This window comes from Bufo bufo, chromosome 1, assembly GCF_905171765.1.
Source record: "Bufo bufo chromosome 1, aBufBuf1.1, whole genome shotgun sequence".
NCBI lineage: Eukaryota > Metazoa > Chordata > Amphibia > Anura > Bufonidae > Bufo > Bufo bufo.
Window position 1 is genome coordinate 78,225,525 of NC_053389.1, and position 21,183 is coordinate 78,246,707.

Here is a 21,183-nt window from a genome sequence, read left to right on the forward strand (position 1 = left end):
TTCTGAGGTCAAAAGAGGTTATTGAAGATCAGCTTGTGTTATGGAAGATGTACAACTCTTGGTGCATGATTACAACATGGCATAAAGTATAGCTCCAGTAGGAGTTTAAACTTTTAACTAGAGGTGGTCATACACCGTCTAAGGTTGATCAAAATGAACAATTCAAACCAAAATGAAATTTATTCCAGAGAAATTTAACAACGAACAATCGTTTTGGCCAACCGATGAAAAACCATCTGAAAAGTCAGGGTATTTAAAATTTTCATCCAGTAGTTGGATGAAAGAGCTTTCATTTAAAGAAATATCATTTGTGGACAAAAGATCTTCCTTTGAAAGAACATTCCCACTCAACATGTATGATCAATTTGAACAACTGTATCAGCCAATATGCACTTAAATATATATGGCGGTGTCTACAAAACTAATATTCTCCAGATGTTTTAACTGCTGTTCAACCAACTTCTGTCTAGTGTGTATGGCCACCTTACATATAAAAAAAAATGTTATGAGCACACATTCAAACTCTTGACAGTTCTCCACATCATTGGTTTCCAATTTCATGTCTTAAAGAATGGACGTGTTCAGGAGGACCCTTCACAACATCGATCACTTTTATCCTACTAGGGTCATAAATACAGTCCTCTTCCTGGTTACTATTCACCATGCTACATCCTGGAGGCACCCAAGCAGAGTCATATCCTTTATCATGCCAGGTCAGCCGCAGTGGGTGGTCTTGACTGTCAATCCTCTTAACCTTTCCCACCCTTACATTAAGCTGCAAAACCACTTTCTCATGATCTCCATGACCTAGTGGATATTTTGAAGCCTTCTCTATATCTCTACTAACATAGACTCCCCTCCCCAACATCCCATCCTCAGAAACCCGAAATCCATGTTGGATGATACTGTAGGCTGCGTTTACCAATGTCCCATGATACATGGTATAGAACCTTCTTCCAGAATATTTGTTTGACATTTCTCCAGAAGTAATTCAAGTGTATGAACCTGCAACGTAGTAAAAATGTTTTACTGTGTTAGATGGAAGGATCATCAAATGCAAAGTATTGTTACCACAAAAAGACAATTACAAAGAAGTCTTATGACAACAATGTAGCCTCAATATTTAATGCTTGCAGACTGCAGCTGGTAACAACTCCTTACAGAGACCCACAGAAGTAGGATCCCATAATAGTAAGAATCCCAAAACTGGCACATCTTAGGGGAGGTTATTTTCACAAACTGGACAATCCATTTCTTTAGAAACAGAAATTTGAAAAAAATCAAATAAGAGACTGAATTAGGACTAACAGAAGATCTATAGGGGGGGGGGGGGGGGGAGGGGGGGCAAACCTGGGTAAAATTACACACAATTCGGTAAAAGTGTTTTTTCTTAGGAAAATTAGCCTATAATTACCCATGCAAACCAGGGAAATTTAAAGTGGCTTAAAGGGATTGTGGCAAGATTTAAAGTACTTCTCCACTATTCATAGCAAGAATCTGTTTGGTGGGGGTCGCCTAGTGATCACAATAATGCGATCCCACAGATTGCCCATATGACTGGATCGCTGCTCAATCATGTGTACTGCTGCACCATTCATACCTATGGGACTGCAGGAGAGAGCTGTGCGCTATACTTCATTATTTCTGGCAGTCTGATAGAAATGAATAGAGCAGAACTGCTTTTGCTTGACTGCTGCTTTATTCATACAGGGTGGACACAGGATGTCCTTTCTCGTGATTGGTGGGGGATCCCGCAGTTGATCCCCCAAGATAAGACACTTACCACTTATTCTCAGTGTGTTGTATTGGACCAGTGTCCACAGGTAAGTACTGAGCGATGAGCTGTTACCATTGTTATTAGATGGCAATATTTTATTCTATCATATATAACTATTCCATTCTGTTGGCTACAAAAATCCTACCAAAACTGTTCAGCACAGCCTAAGTTTAGCAGAGCTAAAACCTAAACCCCAAACTCATAAAACACACGTTCGCTCATCCCTACTCAGGAACTCTAAGTACAGTGCTAATCAAGTCCTATACATGCTGCAGGGAAATAAAGTCTGCAGGTTTGAGGGCACGAAATCTGTTAAAATATCTTCTTAAGATAGGTAATCAATATGATATCAGTGGGGGTCCGACAACCGGCACCCCCCACTGATCAGCTGTTATTGGCAGCTCTGATTCTCTACTCTCTGTAATGGCCGTTCTTGGGTTTTACAGTTCAGCTCCCATTCAGTTGAATAGTTGTGATTTTAGCTATATTTTTTCCCACTTTTCTAGTTTAAATTATGATAAATGTGCTGGGGCCAAGTGGTCCCTGTCCCACTTTTTATGAAAAGTGCCTTAAAGCCCGACTGTCGTTTAATTTTTTCAAATATGTAGGGACGGTGATTTTATGAATTTTTCGAAAACATTAGGCAATTTGTCAACTTTTATTAAAACATACAAACATAAAAAAAGCCTTTAAAATGTTCCCTTAGCAATTCTGTGAATAAGCATTGCTAAAGAAATTCTGCGCTCAGTGCATACTCAGGCATGGGATACAGCTAGTTCCCTCCAGTTCTCCAGATACGGATCAGAGAACCGTTTTACCGGCTGAGTCACGATCCGGTGCTCTGACGGCGCAGGGCAGCTGGAGTTGTTCGCTTCCATTGCTTTGCACTCCACTGATAGTTTAGCTCCTTAGTTGGGTGGTATGTGTGTCTAGTGTATATATGGTGTATTTATGTGTATGTGTGTTACATGTATGTAGTGTATGTATATGTAAACGTGTCGTGTAGGCTGAATATGGACATCTATAATGGCAGAGCCTCTTTTTCCCTTCCTTCTGCCTCATTTACATCTAATTAGGGTGTATTACACTGCCATATGTATTATTTTGCGGCCCACAAATTGCGAAACTGCAAATACCCGATGACCTCAATGCTGCATCTTTTTTTTTCTTTTTTTGCAGGCCCATTGACTTCAACGGGTCTGTGGTCAAGAATAGGGCATGTTCCATATTCTGCAACATGGACATATGGATGTGGAAAGCACATGGGTGCCTCAAAATACCGCAATATACATACGGTAGTGTGAATGTAGTCTTACTGTCAGGACTGATCACTGACAGGCTTGCTCTCCTATAGCTTCCTGGCGTTCACTAAACAGCCTTAGGCCTATTTCAGTGTGTCCTGTGCGGAAACCATACTCCGTGTGTGAACGCGATTCCCCATCATGGACACTGCTCGTTTTTCAGGAGCTTGTGGCATTATAATAATTTATAATGCTGTGTGTCTCTGCATGACCTTACTGCTATAGAATTATATGGACAGCAGTAGAAAGGGGTCATGCACACAAACATGTTTTTCCATGGCCGTTCTGTTTTTTTTTTTTTGCGGCCTGGATGTGGAACCATTCACTTCAACTGAGCCGCCAAAAAAGAAAAAAAACGGAAATGACTCCATGTGCATTCCGTGTCCGTATGTCTGCATGGCCACAAAAAAATTGAAAATGTCCTATTATTGTCTGCATTACGGACAAGGATAGGACTGTTCTATTAGAGGCCAGCTGTTCCATTCCGCAAAATACAGAATGCACACAGACGTCATCCGTGTTTTGCGGATCCGCAATTTGCGGACTGCAAAACATCCAATGGTCATCTGCATGGGCCCCAATTCAGTAGATACAGGTCATGCAGAGATATATAGCATTGTAAATCAATATAATGCCATGCGCTCCAGAGAAATGAGCAGTGTCTATAACGGGGAATCACAGACGGGACATGCTTGTCTAAAACAGGCCTTAGGCCGGGTTCACATCACCGTTTATTTCTCCGTTCTTCTGATCCATCTGAAGAACAGAAAAATAAACAAAAAAACGGATCCTGTATTTTAGCATCCATTATGCTCAGTTGTGCCCATTTTGCATACGTTTTAGCAATTTCCATCTGAGATCCGTTATTTTAGATTGAAAAATTAAAACTCCCTATAGGACTTTTTTCTGTCTGAAATACTAGATGTCAGGCGTAAATTGCTAAAACAAATGCAAAATAACAGAAGGTGATCTACAGGATCCGTTTCTTTTGTTTATTTTTCTGTTCTTCTGACAGATCAGGAGAACGGAATACTAAACGGTGATATGAACCTGGGCTAAGTTGGTAGATTCACCATTGTGCTCTAGTATACATTTTTGCATTCTGTGTATATATTTTATTATTTTTATTTGTTTTTTGAGTGTACACCACACCGTTCATATTCCATACTTTACATGCACTGGCAGCTTGTTATAGTTGTCATTAGAGTTGAGTTCTGGTCCAGGGTTTAAGTGAATAAAGTAATGATTCCGTTCTCACGGAATCTATAACCGCCATTCCGTTTTTCATGCCATCATAATACAAATGTATGGCCAGCAGAATGGAACCCTTGGGGCTGGCCATACACTTGTCATATGCGGCATGCCGGCATTGAATTATGTGATGGATTCTGTGAAAATGGAATCCATTATGTAATTCACTTAAACCTCAAACCTGCCAAAAGGCAGGTCCACTCAACTCTAATTGTTAATAATATGCATCGTGACATTTGTCACTTTAGTCACCCACATGATTTTTCGGGGCTGACACCCAATTCTCTCTTCGCTAAGATTCATATTTTAAGGATTTTATTAGTTATATATACTAATCAATTTTTAAAAAAATTTCTCTCTACTTTTAGCTGTAGACTTTTTGTTTCTGTTTTTTAGTCTATGTATATATTTTATTGTAGCATAGCCGGTCAATAAAGAGACGTGTGTTTTTTTTTTTTTTATGACTAAAAAGTTGCAAGTCCCTTGATAAATGACAGCAATAGCAAATAATGTCAGTGGAAAAAGAAGAAATCCCGGATCTCACATCCACATGCCGTATATTCATCTATTGCTTCTCAGCATAATTAATTGCATACAACGCCATAATCTACAACTGAAAAAAGATTCAATAGCTCACGATCCTTGTTCACGCTGCCCGGGAAGGAGCAAGCCCCATGTCAAAGTCCAACAGATTATCCCAGCAGACGTTCTTGCTTCCAATACGTTATATTCTTTATTTCATCTTCAAAAATTACAAAGTTACAGGACGCGTTTCGGCCCGTCCAGCCTTTCTCAACTGCATGATACTAAATGACACTTAGTAACATTTTATAGATACAAATACAAATCACCCGATCAGGACATCATTAATTCATTAAACAAACAGGAAATGACATAGGTAAATCGTCAGAATCTTTCCTCTTACTTTAATCCATATTCACCGCAAAGGAAACAAAAGTCCTTCAAACTATCAACGTCGTATTGCGGTCTGTAAGAAAATACACTCTACATTAAAAAACTATTAAAAGAAAACTATTAAAAACACATGACTTCATAATCCCTATTCAATCCCCTAGGCTGTAGGGTATCCAATGTATGGATCCAAAATGCCTCTCTCCTGAGTAATAACTTTTTTATATCTGCTCCCCTTCTTGGCTGATGAACCTTCTCTATTATCTGATATTTCAATTGTGCAATAGAATGTTTACAGTCATGAAAATGAAAAGGTATAGGTAATAAAAGATTCTGTTTACGTATAGTGGACTTATGTTTACTAATGCGATCTTTAACGGTCTGCATGGTCTCCGCTATATACCACAAGCCACAAGGGCATTTTATAAGGTAAATCACTTTGCAGCATCACAGGTAAAATAACCCTTGATTTTATAAGGTTTTCCAGTGCGCGGATGAGAAAATACTGGCCCTTTAGTACATTTGAGCATTGCATGCAATGGAGGCAGGGGAATATTCCAAATTTCTGATGTGTAAGGCCCCCTTCACACAGGCGTCGTGGGTGAGGGCCGGATGCGATGCAGGTGCGTTCAGGGAAAATCGTGCGAGTAGGCACGCAATTTCAGTCAGTTTTGACTGCGATTGCGTACCGTTCAGTTTTTTCCACGCGGGTGCAATGCGTTTTGCACGCGCGTGAGAAAAACTGAATGTGGTACCCAGACCCAAACCTGGACTTTTTCACTGAAGTTCAGGTTTGGGTTTGGTGTTCTGTACATTTTATTATTTTCCATTATAACATGGTTAGAATGGAAAATATTAGCATTCTTTAATACAGAATGCTTAGTAAAATGTCCATTGAGGGTTAAAAAATAATAAAAACATAACTCACCTCATCCACTTGATCGCGCAGCTAGGATCCTCTTCTTTGTTCTTCTTGAAGGACCTGCAAAAAGACCTTCGCTGATGTCATCGCGTTTACCATGTGGTGAGCGCGATGACGTCAGCGAAAGACCTTTTGCAGGTTCTTCAAGAAGAACATCCCGGCTGCGTGATCAAGTGGATGAGGGGAGTTATGTTTTTATTATTTTTTAACCCTCAATTGACATTACACTTTGCATTCTGTATTAAAGAATGCTATTATTTTCCATTATAACCATGCTATAATGGAAAATAATAAAGTAAATAGGGTCCCGGGTCATACATCCCTCGTCTCCTTAGCAACCATGTGTGAAAATTGCACCGTATCCGCACTTGCTTCCGGATGCAATGCGATTTTCCCACAGCCCCATTCAATTTTATGGGGCCTGCGTTTGTGTGAAAAACGCGGAATATAGAACATGCTGCAATTTTCACGTAACGCACAAGTGATGCGTGAAAAACATCGCTCATGTGCACAGCCCCATCGAAATGAATGGGTCAGGATTCAGTGCGGGTGCAATGCGTTCACCTCATGCATTGTACCCGCACGGAAATCTTACGTGCGTTAAAGGGGCCTAAGAGTTTTCTGTATCTGTCCCCCTTTCATACTCCCTGTCTGCGTGTACAAGTTGATCCCCTAAATTTGGACTAATTTGGCTTGTTGCAGATAAGGGTTCGATTTTTAAATTCCTCCACTGTTGGATATGATTTTCCTAGAATATGCCAGTGCTTGCGTATGAGATTATCAAAATGATAATTAAAAGGATGGAATTTATGTATGAACGCTATACGGTTGCTCTTATTTTTAGAGACAGATTGCTCTCCCATATCACTTCTAGCCTCCATTAATATCTTTTTAGGATAACCCCTGTCCAAAAATCTGGATGTCATTTCTTCAATCCTTTTGTGCTGCATCTCTGGGTCTGTAACTATCTTCTTAAACCTCATGTATTGGGATTTCGGACTGTCTTTTTTCAGAGACAATGGGTGGGCACTTTGATAATGTAAAACGCTGTTTCTATCTGTTTCTTTTCTGTATAAATCAGTATACAAATAAAAAGCTGACAAAACTTCGATCATATGTCAATGTGAATTTCAGTTCACCCCAAACACTGTTCAAATGTTAAAAAAAAAAAAAAAAAGCGTTAGGTCATCCTTTGAAAAACAGTACGTTTACACTCATGAGCATTTTCAAAAATTTTTACTTACCTGGAAAAGATTTATAGATTACATTTTTTTGCGTATGGGCGGGGCCACTCGAGTCCCTCCTTTTTTTTTTTTAACATTTCAACAGCGTTTGGGGTGAACTGAAATTCACATTGCCATATGATCGAAGTTTTTTCAGCTTTTTAGACACTGTGGTAATGAAACATGAGGATGGATATTTGTATACTGATTTATACAGAAAATAAACAGAAACAGCGTATAACATTATCAAAGTGCCCACCCATTGGCTCTGAAAAAAGACAGTCCGAAATGCCAATACATGAGGGTTAGGGCTCATGCACACGACCGTATGCCCTCCAAGACATCCGGTCCGTGAGTGGGCCATATGTCCAGGAGCAGCATACATCGTGCGCACGGGAGTACACAGCATCATAGATTACAATGATGCTGTGCAGGTCAGGTCGCCCGCAGGGTTATTGTCCTGCACTCATAAGATCATATGACGATAGTCCCGCGGGCAGCCCGATGCGCACATTATCATAGTAACCTATGATGCTGTGCGCTCCCGTGCACACCATATATGCTGCTGCGGGACATATGGCCCGCTCACAGACCGTATATCTCGGAGGGCATATGGTCATGTGCATGAGCCCTAACCCTAATTTAAAAATCCACCCCTTATCTGCTACAAGCGGAGTCCAAATTTAAGGGATCAACTAGTACATGCAGACATAGGGAGTGTGAAAGGGGGACAGATACAGAAAACTCTTACACGTCAAAAATTTAGAACATTCCCCTGCCTCCATTGCATGCAATGCTCAAATGTAGTAAAGGGCCAGTTTTTTCTCATCCGCGCACTGGAAAACCTTATAAAATCAAGAGTTATTATACCTGTAATACTGCAAAGTGATTTACCTTATAAAATGCCCTTGTGGCTTGTTGTATATAGCGGAGACCATGCAGACAGTTAAAGATCGCATTAGTAAACATAAGTCCACTATACGTAAACAGAATCTTTTATTACCGATACCTTTTCATTTTCATGACTGTAAACATTCTATTGCACAATTGAAATATCAGATAATAGAGAAGGTTCATCAGCCAAGAAGGGGAGCAGATATAAAAAAGTTATTACTCAGGAGAGAGGCATTTTTGATCCATTCTTTGGATTTGTGTTTTTATCAGTTTAATAGTTTTTTAATGTAGAGTGTATTTTCTTACAGACCGCAATACAACGTTGATAGTTTGAAGGACTTTTGTTTCCTTCGCGGTGAATATGGATTAAAGTAAGAGGAAAGATTCTGACGATTTACCTATGTCATTTCCTGTTTGTTTAATGAATTAATGATGTCATGATCAGGTGATTTGGATTTGTATCTCTAAAATGTTACTAAGTGTCATTTAGTATCATGCAGTTGAGAAAGGCTGGACGGGCCGAAACACATCCTGTAACTTTGAAATTTTTGAAGATGAAATAAAGAATATAATGTATTGGAAGCAAGAACGTCTGTTGGGATAATCTACAACTTTACACGAGGCATTTGTATACACTTCGATCAAAAAATCATAAGCCCATTCACCACATCAATGCTGCCTCTTAGGCCATGCACACGATAGACTGTATTTTGCGGTCTGGAAAAAACGGATTCGCAAAAATACGGATGACATAGGTGTGCATTATGTATTTTGCGGAACGGAACAGCTGGCCCCTAATAGAACAGTATATCCATGTCCGCAATGCAGACAATAATAGGACATTTAAATTTTTTTGCAGATCGGAAATACGGACATATGGAATGCACACTGAGTACTTTCCATTTTTTTTTGCGGACCCATTGATATTAACTAGCGTTGATCGAGCACCATAGTGCTTGGGTAGAACACGCCGGGATGCTCGGGTGCTCTACCGAGCACCCCAACAAAATGGAAGTCAAGAAGTCAATGGGAGAATCCGAGCATTAAACCAGGCACCCCCTACTCTGAAGAGGGGAAAGTGTCTGGTTCATAGGAAAAGGTCAGAAATTGATGTAAACACCACCGAAATGTTCGGGAACAGCATGGGGAGGATGTCTGGATGCATCTTGGTCTTCCAGGTCGCTGCTGGGAACGATATTGTCCGAGTAGTACGCCACTTTTAAAGACTGACAATAATACGCACAAAACCGAAGATAAAGTCTATTTTAGAGGAAACATTTATTTCCTGTATATTTACTTGTATATAAAGTGCAAGTGCTGACAAAAATGACAAGTAATAGGAACTCCGATACAACCTGTATATCACATAAAAAATGGCCTCATTCGCATTGTGGTACAATTGTTCAGGTAGTGGGACTCCTAAAGCCTATGCACCAAGTGAAAAGGCTGCCAAAAATTACAAGGAACCGTCACTCCAATACACCCTTTATTACACATAAAGGAGGGCATCATACACAGCCTTAAAAATTATGATTGATGGCCTGCTGGTGACCCTCAATAACATGTGGATCAAGCGCCTGCTGATCTGACCATCTAAAACATTATGGGCGAGGGCCTGCTGCCGCTTTGGTGACTCTAAATAACCTGGGGCCGATCGCACGTCCCCGTGACGGCGACGATCCATTTGAATGTCTGCCCTATCAACTTTCGATGTTATTTTCAGCGCCAACCAAGTAAGGGGTAATCAGTGTTCGATTCCGGAGAGGGAGCCTGAGAAACGGCTACAGCTACCACATCCAAGCAAGGCAGCATGCGCGCAAATTACCTACTAGGTATAAATAGGTGAGTGCCTGCAGGTGATCTGACCCTCTAAAACATTATGGGAGATTGCCTGCTGCTAAGCTGACCATTAAATTTTTTTTACAGTGTTCAAAGCAGGCTGAATACTTCAGCTAGGAATAATGGAATAGGACTCCGGCTCTATTTTGTCGGTTTTCGGAACTGGGGCCATGATTAAAAGGGACGGCCGGGGGCATTCGTATTGCGCCGCTAGATGTGAAATTCTTAGAACGGCGCAAGACGAACAAAAGCGAAAGCATTTGCCAAGAATGTTTTCATTAATCAAAAACGAAAGTCGGAGGTTCAAATATGATCAGATACCGTCGTAGTTCCGACCATAAAAGATGACGACCGGCGATTCAGCAAAGTTATTCCCATGACCCGCCAAGCAGCTTCTGGGAAACCAAAGTCTTTGGGTTCCAGGGGGAGTATGGTTGCAAAGCTGAAACTTAAAGGAATTGGCGGAAAGGCACCACCAGGAGTGGAGCCTGCTGCTTAATTTGACTCAACACAGCAAACCTCACCTGTACTGGACACGGAAAGGATTGACAGATTGATAGCTCTTTCTCGATTATGTGGGTGGTGGTGGTGCATGGACGTTCCTAGTTGGTGGAGCGATTTGTCTGATTAATTCCATTAACGAACGAGACTCCTCCGTGATAACTAGTTACGCAAACCCCGGTGGTGAGGATTGTGTTGACCAGACTCTTGGATAGTGAGACTGGACTTGTAGGTGAGGGCCTGCTGGTGAGCTGACCCTCTAAAAATTTAATGCGAGGGACTGCAAGTGAGCCGACCCTGTAAAACATTATATGCGTGGGCCTGCAGGTGAGCTGACCCTGTAAAAGATTGTAGGTGAGGGCGTGCTGGTGAGCTGACCCTTTAAAAAAATTATATGTGAGGGCCTTCAGGTGAGCTGACCCTGTAAAACATATGTGAGGGCCTGCTGGTGAGCTGACCCTGTAAAACATTGAAGGTGAGGGCCAGCTGGTGAGCTGACCCTCTAAAAAATTCTATGCAAGGGCCTTCAGGTGAGCTGACCCTGTAAAACATTGTAGGTGAAGGCCTGCTGGTGGACTGACCCTCTAAAAAATTATATGCGAGTGCTTGCTGGTGATCTGACCCTCTAAAAAATTATATACGAGGGCCTGCAGCTGAGCTGAGCCTGTAAAACGAAGGGCACATATGTGAGGGCATTATATGCGATGAATAAGCATGTTCACATGATGGAAGAGGAGGAGGAGGATGAGAAAAGGAAGATTCAACCATATACCCTTGTTTGTGGTGGAAGGGGTGAATGGGAATACAGTGTATTCAGTACATTATAAACAACACATTTAGGGTCCATTCACACGTCCGTAGAATAGGTCCGGATCCATTCCGCAACGTTGCGGAACAAATCTGGACCAGTTAATTCTCAATGGGGCCGGAAGAGATGTGGACAGCACACAATGTGCTCTCCGCTTATGCAGTGGCCAGGAACAGGTGGTTTAAATGTTTAGTATTTGTCTTGACGCCAATTTCAGCATGCGCAGGGTATTATCACAGGGCCCTTCAAAGGTGTTGTAACGCACGTTCTTAGGTTAGGAATGCCAGAGTGGTGTAATTGCCTATAATGTCTCTGTATGGTGATGATAATGGTGTCAACAGTGTCTCCTACCCTGGTACAGATGGACTCCTGGCTCCTTTGCAATAAATTGGAGTGTAGTGATTGGAGAAGTAATAGAGGGATTTTGCAGAAGAAACTGATGTCCAGACCTTTGGTAAAGTTCAAACTTGTCTTTACTGAGGGTAACTTTCATCCAAGCAAGGTACAGCTTTGGTCTTAGGTCCCAGCAGGAATGAATATGCTGCTCTATAAACCTGGAGCTTGCAGGAAAGGACGTCTGCTTAGTAGCTCTAAAACTGTGGCAGGAATTTGACTTCTGCACTTCTCTATGTCTTCTGCTTTATAGGGACTGACTAGCTGAGGAGGAATATGGCTTCTCCTGGGTCTCTGGACTTTACTCACAGTTATATTCTCAGGGAATGCTTTCTTCCTGGAACTGGAGGTTGTCTGCTTGCCTCATCCAGCTGAGGCTGCACGGCTTTCAGGCTGGGGATGGTGATCAATGTCTCAGCCGAGACAAGATCCTGACTTGGTTCCCTATATCGGGGAGCTCCTAACAGGCACACCCTACCCCAAGCAGAGGGTGGGCTGCACTCCTCACTAACTTCCTTCTCCACCCAGGGTGTAGGCTGTGGGAATAGTCCACACCTCCACAGAGGGGAAGCTAAGCTGGTATGAACCATTCCAGCTTAGAAATACTAAACTGAAACTAATTCCTTACCAACACATTTCTGCCACCTGCTGGTGAACATGGAAAATAACAACAATAATTTACATTTAACATGGTTTATTGTGAATGACATAATGTAAAATCATATCTGATGACAAGGTAAAGGCTCTTAGGAGATTGTAGCGGGGTAGAAGAGTGTTGTAATACAACTCTGGGGTGTTACACATCCGCATTTCCAGAGCGTGGCCCCGATCTTCTGGTCTGCGGCTCCAGAAAAAAATGTATGTTCTATTCTTGTCCGGAATTGCGGACAAGAATAGGCAGTACTATGGGGGTGCCGGCCGGGTCTATTGCGGTTCCGCAATACACTGCGGACGTGTGAATGGACCCTTAAAGTGCCTTTATGTTCATCAGCTTTCCTTTGGTGGAGTCGAGAAGTCATGGTCAATCCAGGCCTTGTTCATTTTTATAAGTGCTTGTTCACACAATGTCACGGTCCCTCAGGTGACTGGTGTCAGGAGATCAGGAAGACTCGCTGAGCGTCGAGGAATCTAACAGCTTCCTTGATTTCTCTTGATTCAGTGTTGATAGGGTTAATGACCACTTCCCTTTTCTCAGCTGTTGCTCAGTTATCATCACTTCTACCCTTTATAGTCTGACCACCTTCTGACTATGCGGTAGATAGCTTCATTAGGGTTTGGCTGAGCTAGTGTGAGGTTGTCTTTGGTGTTCCTGTTCGTCCACCTCTACAGAAGCTAAGTGTCGCGTTTGTTTGTGTTTGTTATATTCCCTTTTTTTGTATCTGGGCCTGAAACAGAGATTTCCATTCCTCCATCTGGGGAGGAATGGGTTGTCTCTGGTCCTTACAGAGAAATCAGTGCCTTGGTTTCCTGCATATGAATATTCCTACCTTCAAGGTCTATTCATATTGATAGGTAGTCAGGGCCCGGATTAGGGTTGTCTAGGAGGTGACCTGTTTCTTACCTAGTTTCCAGGCCCAGTTACTGTTCCCCTTCCCTCCTGTGTTTAGTGTGGAGTTTCCCTCCCACACTGATCGTGACACACGACTGTATTGCTTTTTCAGTGTTTTGCGGGCTGTTTTTAACAAATCCGTTTTTTGTTTCAGTAGTGTTTAGGCTCCGATCACACTTCCGCAATTCTGTTCCGCATTTTGCGGAACGGAATTGCGGACCCATTCATTTCTATGGGGCCACACTATGTGCTTTCCGGATCCGGAATTGCGGATCCGCACTTCTGAGTCTGCAATTCCGTTCCTGAAAAAATAGAACATGTCCTATTCTTGTCCGCAATTGTGGACAAGATTAGGCATTTTCTATTATAGTGCTGGCGATGTGCGGTCCGCAAAATCAAAACGCACATTGCCGGTGTCCGTGTTTTGCGGATCCGCGGATTTGCAAAACACATACGGATGTGTGAATGGACTATTCCATTTTTCTGTATGGCATATACAGTAATTACATAGAAAAAATTGGGCTGGGCATAAAATTTTCAATAGATGGTTCCGCAAAAATGGAACGGATACGGAAGACGTAGGGAATGCATTCCATATGTGTTCCGTTTTTTTTGCTGACCCGTTGACCTGAATGGAGCCACGGAACATGATTTGTGGGCAATATTAGGACATGTTCTATCTTTGAACGGAACGGAAAAATGGAAATACGGAAATGGAATACATTGTTTTTTTTTTGCGGGACCATTGAAATGAATGGTTCCCTATACAGACAGTATAGGGAACTCAAAAAACGGCCCGTATACGGAATGCAAAAAACGTTCATGCGAATGAGCCCTTAGGGTCCATTCACACATCCGTGTGTGTTTTGTTGATCCACAAAACACGGACACCGGCACTGTGCGTTCCGCATTTTGTGGACCGCACATCGACGGCACTTAATAGAAAAGGCCTATTCTTGTCCACAATTGCAGACAAGAATAGGACATGTTCTTTTTTTTCGGGAACGGAATTTCAGACTCGGAAGTGCGGGTTCGCATTTCCGGATCCAGGTCGCACATCGTGCGGCCTCATAGAAATAAATGGGCCTGCAATTCCGTTCTGCAAAATGCGGAACGGAATTGCGGTTGTGTGAAGGGAGCCTAAGAGTAAACCTGTCAGCATTTTCAGTTGACAGGAGGATACGCTTATCTGCACTAAATACCCGCTCAGACAAAACGCTGGTGGCAGGGTAAGCCAGCACCTCCAAGGCGTAGAGCGCCAGTTCATGCCACGTGTCCAGTACTTGTAAGGAACTGGGGGATCATTGAGGACGCTGACACGGTCTGCTATGTACTCCTTCACCATCTTCCCCAAATTTTCCCTCCTTGTGACACTAGGCCGCGCATCAGGGTTAGGGTGCTGGCGGGGTGTCATGAAACTGTCCCAGGCTTTAGAGAGGGTTGCCTTGCCTCTGTTGGAACTGCTGTGCGTTCCCCTAGTTTCCCTTCCTCGGTTGGCCAAGGAACTACGGACTCTGCCGCCAGCGTTGTCGGATGGAAATTTTTGGAGCAATTTTTCAACAACCAACTTCTGGTATTGCACCGTTTTTCTCATCATCTCCACAAGAGGAATGAGAGATGAGAAGTTCTCTTTGTAGAGGGGGTCGAGACGGGTGAACAACCAGTAATCCATGGTGTCTAAAATGCGTATAACGAGGATCACTCTCAATCTCCTCATCCTCTTCCTCCTCTTATGCCCACCCACGCTGAACAGATGGAATTAAACTTCCATGGGTACTACCCTCTGTAGCGGAGGCAACCGTCTCCTGCTCCTCCTCCTCCTCTTCATCGTCCAATTTGCGCTGAGAAGACGAACTGAGGGTGGTCTGGCTATCACCCTGTGTAATGTCTTCCCCCATTTACACCTCTTCCACATGCAAAGCGTTGTCCTTAATTGTGAGCAGCGAGCGTTTGAGTAGACACAGAAGTGGGATGGTTACGCTGATAATAGCGTTATCACTGCTTACCATCTGTGTTGATGCCTCAAAGTTTCTTAAAACCTCAGAGGCCAGACATCCATGCACACTCCTCGCTTGTGAATAGTGAAAGCTGACTGGAAAGACGACGACCATGTTGCAGCTGGTATTCCACTACTGCCCTCTGCTGCTCAGAAAACCTGGCCAACACGTGGAACGTGGAGTTTCAGTGCGTACTCACGTCGCAGAAGAGCCAATTAGCTGACAATTTTAAGTGCTGCTGCAGCGTTGACAAACCGGCTGAAGCTGATGATGACTTGTGAAAATGTGCACACACGCGGCGCACCTTCACCAGTAGCTCAGGCAAATTGGGGTAGGTTTTGAGAAACCGCTGAACCACAAGGTTGAACACGTTGGCTAGGCATGGGATGTGTCTGAGCTTGCCGAGCTCCAAAGCTGCCACCAGGTTACGGCCATTATCAAACACAGCCATGCCTTGTTGTAGGTTGAATGGCGAGAGCCACAGCTCAGTCTGGTCTCTTATCCCCTGCCACAGCTCTGCGGCGGTGTGCCGTTTGTCCCCTAAGCATATCAGCTTCAGCGGCCTGTTGCCGCTTCCCCACTGCAGTGCTACGCTGCTTCCAGCTACCGACTGATGACTGACTGGTGCTGCACGCTGATAAATCGGAGGTGGAAGTGGAGGAGGGGAGGAGGAGGAGAAGTGGGGTTTGGAGCCACTAACGTAGGTGCTGGTGGAAACCCTAATCGATGTAGGGTCCGCAATCCTTGGCGTCGGTAGCACCTGTGCCATCCCAGGGTACAGCCTCCACAACATTCACCCAGTGTGCCGTCAGGGAAATGTAGCGTCCCTGGCAGAATGCACTTGTCCATGTGTCCGTGGTTAAGTGGACCTTCTTAGTTACTGCGTTGGTCAGGGCACGTGTGATGTTACGGGACATGTTATTGTAAGGAGGGCACGGCACACCTTGAAAAATAGTGGCTGCTGGGGACTGCGCAATGCGGGACGGTCGCCGACATCAGGCTGCGGAAGGCCTCAGTGTCCCCAAGCCTAAATGACAACATTTCCAGTATTTTGGAAAGCTGCGCATTAAGTGCTATGGCCTGTGGGTGGCTGGGTATTTTCACTTGCGTTCAAAGGCTGGGGTAAGGACATTTGGATGCTGCGCTGGGACACGGAAGTGGATGTAGTCGCTGATGGTGCTTGCGAAGGTCCAGGTCCAGGTGCAGGGCGGGAGGCAAAAGGTACACTGGATGTCACTGACATTTTAGGGATGCGCACACTTTACACACGAGATGTGGCGCGAATAATTTAACTGTCCGCAGCGGCCTATTACACGGTATATAGCGCAAGATGCGCTAAAAATATATATATATTGCTATCACACACAATAGTTCTTAAAAGGACTTTTGGGTCTCTGAAAAGTTTTTTGTATAAAAATCTTCCTATTACACTCCCTACACTGTCTGTCCCTTCCTATGCACAGCACTCCCTAAGGACTCATGCACACGGATGTGCTGTTTTTTACGGTCCACAAATTGCGGATCCGCAAAAAACGGATGCCGCTCATGTGCCTTCCGCAATTTGCTGAACGGAACAAGTGGCCCATTGTAGAGATGCCTGTTCTTGTCCGCAAAACGGACAAGAATAGGACATGTCTCCTAATTTTTGCGGACCACGGAACGGAGCAATGGATGCAGACAGCGCACAGAGTGCTGTCCGCATCTTTTGCGGACCCATTGAAATGAATAGTTCCGTATACGGAATCAAAATACGGTCCGTATACGGAACGCAAAAAAACGTTCGTGTGCATGAGCCCTAACACTGAGAAATTTAGCGCAGGTTGCGCTACAAACATTTATTGCTGCTTTCACACACAATAGTCCTTACAAGGACTTTTGGGTCTCTGAAATGTTTTTGTCCCAAAAAAATATTTAATTACACTCCCTACACTCTCTGTCCCTTCCTATGCACAGCTCTCCTGATTACGAATGAGCCGAACATGCGTCATCGGGTGCTATCCGGCCAGCCAATCAATGTAATGCCAGTAGTCAACATGGTTATGGCATTATAGTGAGGGCAGTACTTTCCTGCATGTTTATTGGCTGCGTAGCAGCCAAGAAATGTGCGGGGAGGCGACTCGAGCATGGCGCTCGAGCCCATGCGGTACTCGGCCGAGTACCGCCATGTGCCGAGCATGCTCGATCATCACTAATATTAACCCCTGCTGCCAGACTATAGGGCTAGGGCTACACAACGACATGTGTCAGGCGACACATAGGGCACAACTATATTTTATAAGGATAGTCTATGATGTCACACTGCAACATGACAGTCGCAGAAAAATCCATTTTTTGCTACTGTCATGTCGCAGTTGCAGCATGTCGCAGTGCGACACCATAGACTATAATTACAAAAATTGTTGCACAACATTGGTGCGACAAAATGTTGCGCAACATGTCGTCGTGTAGCCCTAGCCTTAGGCCTCTTTCACATAAACGGTATGGATTGTGTCAGAAGGCGTTCAGTGAAACTCGCTCCAATTCGCAAGCAAGTTAAGTCAGTTTTGTCTGCGATTGCGTTCGGTTGTACAGTTTTTTCCACTCGGGTGCAATCCGTTTTGAAGCATTTTTTCACACGTGTGAAAAAAAACTGAAGGTTTATAAACTTCTCCTGTGTCCAGGTGCAATATGTTTTTCACTGAAGCCTCATTCAAGTCTGAAAAAAAAGCACACAGACCCATTGAAATGAATGGGTCAGGATTCAGTGTGGGTGCTATGCGTTCACTTCACGCTCACTCATGTAAAATGGGCCTAAGCCCCTTTGGCTCTGGGTCCCACCAATCCACAGACACAGCAACCAAGCAGTACTGCACTACTCTATGGGAACAGGTGTCTAAAACTCACCTTTACATATGGTCTCAAAACCTAAACTGAGGCTGAGTAGGCAGCTACCTTATGCAGTCTCCTGCTAAGTAAAAACACCTGGTACAAATGGGAGGAGTGCAGATACCATGGAGGGAAGGCCCTAATATAAAACAGCAAGAAGAAGAAAACACGGATCTATTGCTTCTCAGTATAATTGATTGCATACAATGCCATAATCTACAAATGTACACGAGGCATGTGCATACATTTTGATCCAAAAGCATAAGCCCACTCACCAGGTCAAGAGTACTCCGAAAATTGGTGTATATCACCTTCTAGTCTCCTAGGAGCCCTTGCCAGAGTAAGCCCCCTTGGCTCAGGGTCCCACCAAATCACATGCGAAAAACAGCAACCATGCAGTACTGCACTAAGTGAACATGTGTCTAAAACTTACCTGCCCATATGGTTTCAGAACTTAAAGGGTTTTTCCAGAATGTTCATATTGAAGGCTTAGTCTAGTCTGCACCTCATGTATAGTCCTGTATATTATACTGCACCTCATGTATAGTCCTGTATATTATACTGCACCTCATGTATAGTCCTGTATATTATACTGTACCCCATGTATAGTCCTGTATATTACACTGCACCCCATGTATAGTCTGTATATTATACTGTACCCCATGTATAATCCTGTATATTACACTGCACCCCCATGTATAGTCCTGTATATTACACTGCACCCCATGTATAGTCCTGTATATTATACTGCACCCCATGTATAGTCCTGTATATTATACTGCACCTCATGTATAGTCCTGTATATTACACTACACCTCATGTACAGTCCTGTATATTATACTGCACCCCATGTATAGTCCTGTATATTATACTGCACCCCATGTATAGTCCTGTATATTACACTACACCTCATGTATAGTCCTGTATATTATACTGCACCCCATGTATAGTCCTGTATATTACACTGCCCCCCATGTATAGTCCTGTATATTACACTGCACCCCATGTATAGTCCTGTATATTATACTGCACCTCATGTACAGTCCTGTATATTATACTGCACCCCATGTATAGTCCTGTATATTATACTGCACCCCATGTATAGTCCTGTATATTACACTGCACCCCATGTACAGTCCTGTATATTATACTGCACCCCATGTATAGTCCTGTATATTATACTGCACCTCATGTACAGTCCTGTATATTATACTGCACCCCATGTATAGTCCTGTATATTACACTGCACCTCATGTACAGTCCTGTATATTATACTGCACCCCATGTATAGTCCTGTATATTATACTGCACCTCATGTACAGTCCTGTATATTATACTGCACCCCATGTATAGTCCTGTATATTACACTGCACCCCATGTATAATCCTGTATATTACACTGCCCCCATGTATAGTACTGTATATTACACTGCACCTCATGTACAGTCCTGTATATTACACTGCACCTCATGTATAGTCCTGTATATTACACTACACCCCATGTATAGTCCTGTATATTACACTACACCTCATGTATAGTCCTGTATATTACACTACACCCCATGTATAATCCTGTATATTATACTGCACCCCATGTATAGTCCTGTATATTACACTGCACCCCATGTATAGTTCTGTATATTACACTACACCCCATGTATAGTCCTGTATATTACACTACACCTCATGTATAGTCCTGTATATTACACTACACCCCATGTATAATCCTGTATATTATACTGCACCCCATGTATAATCCTGTATATTACACTGCCCCCATGTATAGTCCTGTATATTACACTGCACCTCATGTACAGTCCTGTATATTACACTGCACCTCATGTATAGTCCTGTATATTACACTGCATCTCATGTATAATCCTGTACATTACACTGCACCCCATATATAGTCCTGTATATTATACTGCACCTCATGTACAGTCCTGTATATTATACTGCACCTCATGTACAGTCCTGTATATTATACTGCACCTCATGTATAGTCCTGTATATTATACTGCACCCCATGTATAGTCCTGTATATTATACTGCACCTCATGTATAGTCCTGTATATTACACTGCACCCCATGTATAATCCTGTATATTATACTGTACCCCATGTATAATCCTGTATATTACACTGCCCCCATGTATAGTCCTGTATATTACACTGCACCTCATGTATAGTCCTGTATATTACACTACACCCCATGTATAGTCCTATATATTATACTGCACCCCATGTATAGTCCTGTATATTACACTGCACCCCATATATAGTCCTGTATATTACACTGCACCTCATGTATAGTCCTGTATATTATACTGCACCTCATGTACAGTCCAGTATATTATACTGCACCCCATGTATAGTCCTGTATATTATACTGCACCCCATGTATAGTCCTGTATATTACACTGCACCCCATGTATAGTCCTGTACATTACACTGCACCCCATGTAGTATAGTCTGTATATTACACTGCACCCCATGTATAGTCCTGTATATTACACTGCACCCCATGTATAGTCCTGTATATTACAGTGCTCCCCATGTTTAATCCTGTATATTACACTGCACCTCAGGTACAGTCCTGTATATTTTACTGCACCCCATGTTTAGTCTGTATATTATACTGTACCCCATGTATAATCCTGTATAGTACACTGCCCCTATGTATAGTCCTGTATATTACACTGCACCTCATGTATAGTCCTGTATATTACACTGCACCCCATGTATAATCCTGTATATTACACTGCCCCCCATGTATAATCCTGTATATTATACTGCACCTCATGTATAGTCCTGTATATTATACTGCACCTCATGTATAGTCCTGTATATTATACTGCACCCCATGTATAGTCCTGTATATTATACTGCACCTCATGTATAGTCCTGTATATTATACTGCACCCCATGTATAGTCCTGTATATTACACTGCCC

The 21,183-nt window shown here is 43.0% G+C and overlaps 1 protein-coding gene across 1 annotated transcript in view; it reads right to left on the minus strand.

The window, feature by feature from the left end:
* Positions 1-541: 541 nt before the first annotated feature.
* LOC120989164 overlaps positions 542-21,183 on the minus strand; it is a 122,424-nt gene continuing 101,782 nt past the window's right edge. The window contains exons 3-4 of the mRNA XM_040417124.1: positions 14,815-14,833; positions 542-950 (exon numbers count right to left, since the gene is read on the minus strand). Of these exons, the coding sequence (XP_040273058.1) occupies positions 542-950; positions 14,815-14,833 (428 nt within the window). The remainder of the gene's footprint in view (positions 951-14,814; positions 14,834-21,183) is intronic.